Source organism: Pseudorasbora parva, chromosome 17, assembly GCF_024679245.1.
Source record: "Pseudorasbora parva isolate DD20220531a chromosome 17, ASM2467924v1, whole genome shotgun sequence".
NCBI classification, from domain to species: Eukaryota; Metazoa; Chordata; class Actinopteri; order Cypriniformes; family Gobionidae; genus Pseudorasbora; species Pseudorasbora parva.
In genome coordinates this window covers 739,739-744,738 of record NC_090188.1, presented here as the reverse complement: position 1 = coordinate 744,738, position 5,000 = coordinate 739,739, and the positions used below count along the sequence as shown (strand labels likewise).

General features: G+C 40.3%; 1 protein-coding gene across 2 annotated transcripts in view; it reads right to left on the bottom strand.

Moving 5' to 3' along the window:
- The window catches only part of srfb (serum response factor b), a 47,798-nt gene that overhangs the window by 6,759 nt on the left and 36,039 nt on the right, over window positions 1-5,000 (bottom strand). For both annotated transcript variants that reach the window (XM_067421272.1, XM_067421271.1), the window contains exon 4: window positions 3,385-3,501. In XM_067421272.1, coding sequence (XP_067277373.1) covers window positions 3,385-3,501 — 117 coding nt within the window. The remainder of the gene's footprint in view (window positions 1-3,384; window positions 3,502-5,000) is intronic.

The window sequence follows — 5,000 nt, the reverse complement described above, 5'->3', positions numbered from 1 at the left end:
GAGCTTGTGGGGCCTTTTCGGGTTGAGGATGGAGTCAAGCTCAACTCCCAGTCCTACTGCCAGTTTCTGGAAGACACCTTCTTCAAGCAGTGGTACAGGAAGAAGTCTGCATCCTTCAAGAAAAACATGATTTTCATGCAGGACAATGCTCCATCACACGCGTCCAAGTACTCCACAGCGTGGCTGGCAAGAAAGGGTATAAAAGAAGAAAATCTAATGATATGGCCTCCTTGTTCACCTGATCTGAACCCCATTGAGAACCTGTGGTCCATCATCAAATGTGCGATTTACAAGGAGGGAAACCAGTACACCTCTCTGAACAGTGTCTGGGAGGCTGTGGTTGCTGCTGCACGCAATGTTGATGGTGAACAGATCAAAACACTGACAGAATCCATGGATGGCAGGCTTTTGAGTGGCATTGCAGAGAAAGGTGGCTATATTGGTCACTGATTTGTTTTTGTTTGGTTTTTGAATGTCAGAAATGTATATTTGTGAATGTTGAGATGTTATATTGGTTTCACTGGTAAAAATAAATAATTGAAATGGGTATAAATTTGTTTTTTGTTAAGTTACCTAATAATTATGCACAGTAAAAGTCACCTGCACACAGATATCCCCCTAAAATAACTAAAACTAAAACTTCCAAAAATATTCAGCTTTGATATTAATGAGTTTGTGTTCATTGAGAACATGGTTGTTGTTCAATAATAAAATTAATCCTCAAAAATACAACTTGCCTAATAATTCTGCACTCCCTGTATTTAATATTTAATAAGACTGAATATCAGGCGCACCCCCAGACGAAGCACGGCACCTTGTTTAGCTGGTTCTCTAGTCAATATTTTTGATCAAAAGGAAGCTGAGTCTGAGTTGTTGTTCACGTGTGTTGTGCTAAGGCTCTGTGATGTAAGCAAACGTTTCAATGGTTCACTGTTCGTTTTTTCATACCACACATCTCATTACGGCTCTTTTGACTCTTCTGAATGTCTTTCAGAACTTCTCAAATTAAAAGCTCTCATCCCAAAATAAAACATTGCTCCAAATAAGTTCAAAAATCACTAAAGACTTACTGAGTTACTGTTGTAGTAATATCTCAGGTTTGCACCGCGCGCTCTAAAGCCCCTTTCACACTGCACGTCGGACCCGCTATATTCCCGGAGCATTGCTGGGTCGCCTTCTGTGTGAAATCAACCACGTCCCGGGATTGATTACCGAATTGAACCCGGGTCGGGGACCTAGTAATATTGCGGGATTCGACCCGGGACGAGCGCTGTGTGAACAAAAGCCGAAACTAATGCCGCAACGTGTACGTAGTTATCGTGCGACTCCTAGAGCTTGTTTTTTCAATAACACAACCCTGCAGTGCCAGAAGAGCTCGTCGGTGTTTTAAACGCAGAGAGTGTTCGTATACAAGAGAAACTAAAATTAAACACGCAGAAATGAGCGCAAACTGGACACAAGTCGAGACCACGGAGCTCCTTACTATCCGCGCTGAAGCGGAGATCGCTGGCCATTATACGTCACATCAGGATGTCACGCGTCAACTCGACCCGGGACCGTTACGGGTTGTGTGTGAAAGCGCACATATTACGGTATTTCGCTGGCAGTGTGGATGGACCAAATCTAGCGGCCCGGGAACAAATGCCGGGTCACATTATCCGTGTGTTTGCCGGAATTGCAGTGTGAAAGGGGCTTAAGAGAGGCTTGAACTCGGGTCTCTCCGCACGGGAGTCTGAGGCTTTAACACTAAGGCTAAAGGCTGAATGCTTTAGATAAGCCACTGATAGAGCATCTCTTGATATGAAGAGCGTTTACCTGCACAGCTCTCACTAACTCGCCTCCATTACACTATAATGACAGATATATTTCAGAACCAGCCACTATCAAAATAATCTGGCTGCAGGCGCCACTTGCAGACCACTGATCTAATGGTTCATGTGCCTATTAATAATGTTGGGGACATTAAAACATTTTCGAACTAAATTAATTTATTAGCTCTTATTTAATTCTATAAACTATAATCCTGATCTGCCAACATTGTCTCTCTATGATAAATTAAAATAAGCTGATAACATCACTGTTTACTCCAGAACGACTGTACAGCCAAATCTAATTCTGCTGCAGTATTGTCCTGTTTAACACTGAAGCTGCTCTGACACAATCGGCGCTGGAGAAGAGCGATAGAAATAAAGATGACTTGACTTAACTAATAACTCAGATTAACATGTGCAGATGAAGAATAAGTGTAGTTTTAATAACTGAAGCGAAAGTGATGCGTTCAAACTGAGAGAGCTTAAGATATAGGACGATATCCATTTTTCATGTTGCGATTAATTGCGAAGCTTTTATCACGGTATACGGTATTATCACGATATTGAAATACATTGCAAAAAAGTGTTGTCATAGTATAGCAGCTTTAAGAACTCTTTGTAATAACAAAAATAAGTCTGAATGTTAAAATACAATAATACAATGCACCAAAAATATAAACTAAAAGAAAAAATTCAAACAGATTAAAGTGCAAAAGAATTAGGGTATAAGAAACCGGTAACAGGTTACAGTAAGGTCTCATTATTAAATGCATTAACTAAGATTGAGCAATAGCTACAATTGCTACCAAAAAAAAGTATAGTGTTTTTGTTAGTTAAGTTAGTTAAGAATTACAATTGATCATTGTTAGTTTTATCTTAGGTCCATTAAAAAAGTGCTTTTGATTTTAATGTTATTAGCTAACATTACTTAGAATAATGAATTCTTTATAAGTATTTTCATTGTCAGTTTGGTAATAATGAATTAACATGAGTTAACTAATGAAGTCGTATCTCTCAAAGTTTTACTGAACAATAACAAATATCCTAATCAAAAAAATTCTAATCAATAGAGCATGCTGCATTCCAGAATAAAACACAAAAATGTTTAAGTTTGAAAATAAATAGCTTGTTAAGTCTTTAAGTATTTGGTGCTGAGCCTGTGATGAAAAACATTGAGATTACAAAAATTGAATGGCTGATTTAGAAACTTCCCTAGCGCGCTTGCTTTTGTTTGCGGGGTTTCCGGGGTAACCACTGCATTCTGCAGATCATCAGCGCCCTCTGCTGTCATTGAGCGGCACTTCAGCAGCGCGTCTCCTTCACCCGTGTTGTTTACATCTGAGCGCGTCCCTTTGACGCAGAATACAGCGGTGTTGAGCATTTTAAACGGTTGATGGGCAAAGTATTCTTGAGTATTAATAAATTATTATTTACGGTATTTTGAAGTGCCCACGATAACAATATCGTGTATATTCATTATCTTCATATATCGCATTACCAAAAATCGGCACATGTCTAGTCACGAGACATCAGAGATGGACTGGAGCGCTGACACACACACACACACACACACCTGTGAGCGAGACGGCGGCGGGCAGGCGGAACACCTGCGGTCCCTGCGGCGTCTGACCGGAGCCGGACGAATGCTGACCCAGAGGAAGAGCGGGAGTCCCGGGAGCAAATGGAGAGCCTGGACACACACACACAAACTTTAACATGTTTTCACCAGCACGTCATCCTCAATAAACCCGTCTCTTGTGTGATACCTTAAACTTTCCAATGTACCGATCTAATATGTAATGCTCTACTGGGTGGTTGCCCTACTCGCTTAATAAACAAACTCCAGCAAATAAAACCGTCTCTTGCGTGACACCTCGAACTTTCGAATATTCCGATCTAATATGATTTCTTAGCTGTGCGGTGTCCAGAATAATAATCCTCCGCTGTGTGTTAATAGGCCAGAGGAGAACTGAGTCTGGTTTCTCTAAGGTTTATTTTTCTCCATCATGCCCTGATGGAGTTTCGGTGTCAAGTATTCTGAAATGGAGGATCCAGATACAGAGTGAACAATAAAGGACACTTTATTAACGAGACATTTCAACAATACACACATACACACACACACACACACACTACAAGACACTGGACAAGACCAGACAACAAGAAATAAAAGCCAAACCAACAACTAAGACTAAATGAAACAAAACCTAAATAATAACTGGAGCTAGAAAACGAGGAAAAATAAAACAAAACCCAATCTCTATAAATGACTGAACTAAAAATAAAAGGGGAAAACTGGAGAGAAATAAAATAAAAGGTAAGCTATCGAAAACTGAACAATAAGGCTAGGAAAAAATACCAAAATAAAACCTGGAGAAAAAGAGAAAAATAAAGTCAGAAACTAAACTGGACTAAAAATACAGGAACAAAGGAAAAAACTGAAAATAAACCAAAAGTTAGAAAAATAAGAGACACTAAATCTAGAACAGGCTAGACAAGCAAACGCACACAAACGCAACGAACCAGCAAAGACATGAGGGAAGGTAGCACAATATAAAGGGACCAGAGCACATGAGGAACAGGTGAGCACAATCAGTGAAACGAGGACTAGACCAGACTAAACAAGGGGGTGTGGTAACAGCAAACAAGGAGGCAGGACAAGAGGAACACATGACAAACACAAAGAGAGACAGATCCAAGTACTAAAGCTTGGAGCATACTCTGCAAGAACAAAGAAAAGTGTTCGTTTTCTCGAGGTGGCAAGAACAAGAACAAAGTTCGTTCTGGCAGTGCATTCCATTCTTCACGAGAAAAGCAGGTGCCGATCATCTGCGTTTCTCCGCATTAACCATGCCTACTTTAAATGTCTGACCAATCACACAATAGTTCTCGGACACTCACAAGAAAAAAGTTCTGCTCAGGCGATGTGTCGAAAACAAGCTGCGAGAACTCCCAAACCTGAGCTGAGAACAACATAACGTCATTTTTTGTTCTCACAGCCCTTGGAGCGAGAACTTTTTTCTCTGTTCTTCTATGATAAATTAAAATAAGCTGATAACATCACTGTTTACTCCAGAACGACTGTACAGCCAAATCTAATTCTGCTGCAGTATTGTCCTGTTTAACACTGAAGCTGCTCTGACACAATCGGCACTGGAGAAGAGCGATAGAAATAAAGATGACTTGACT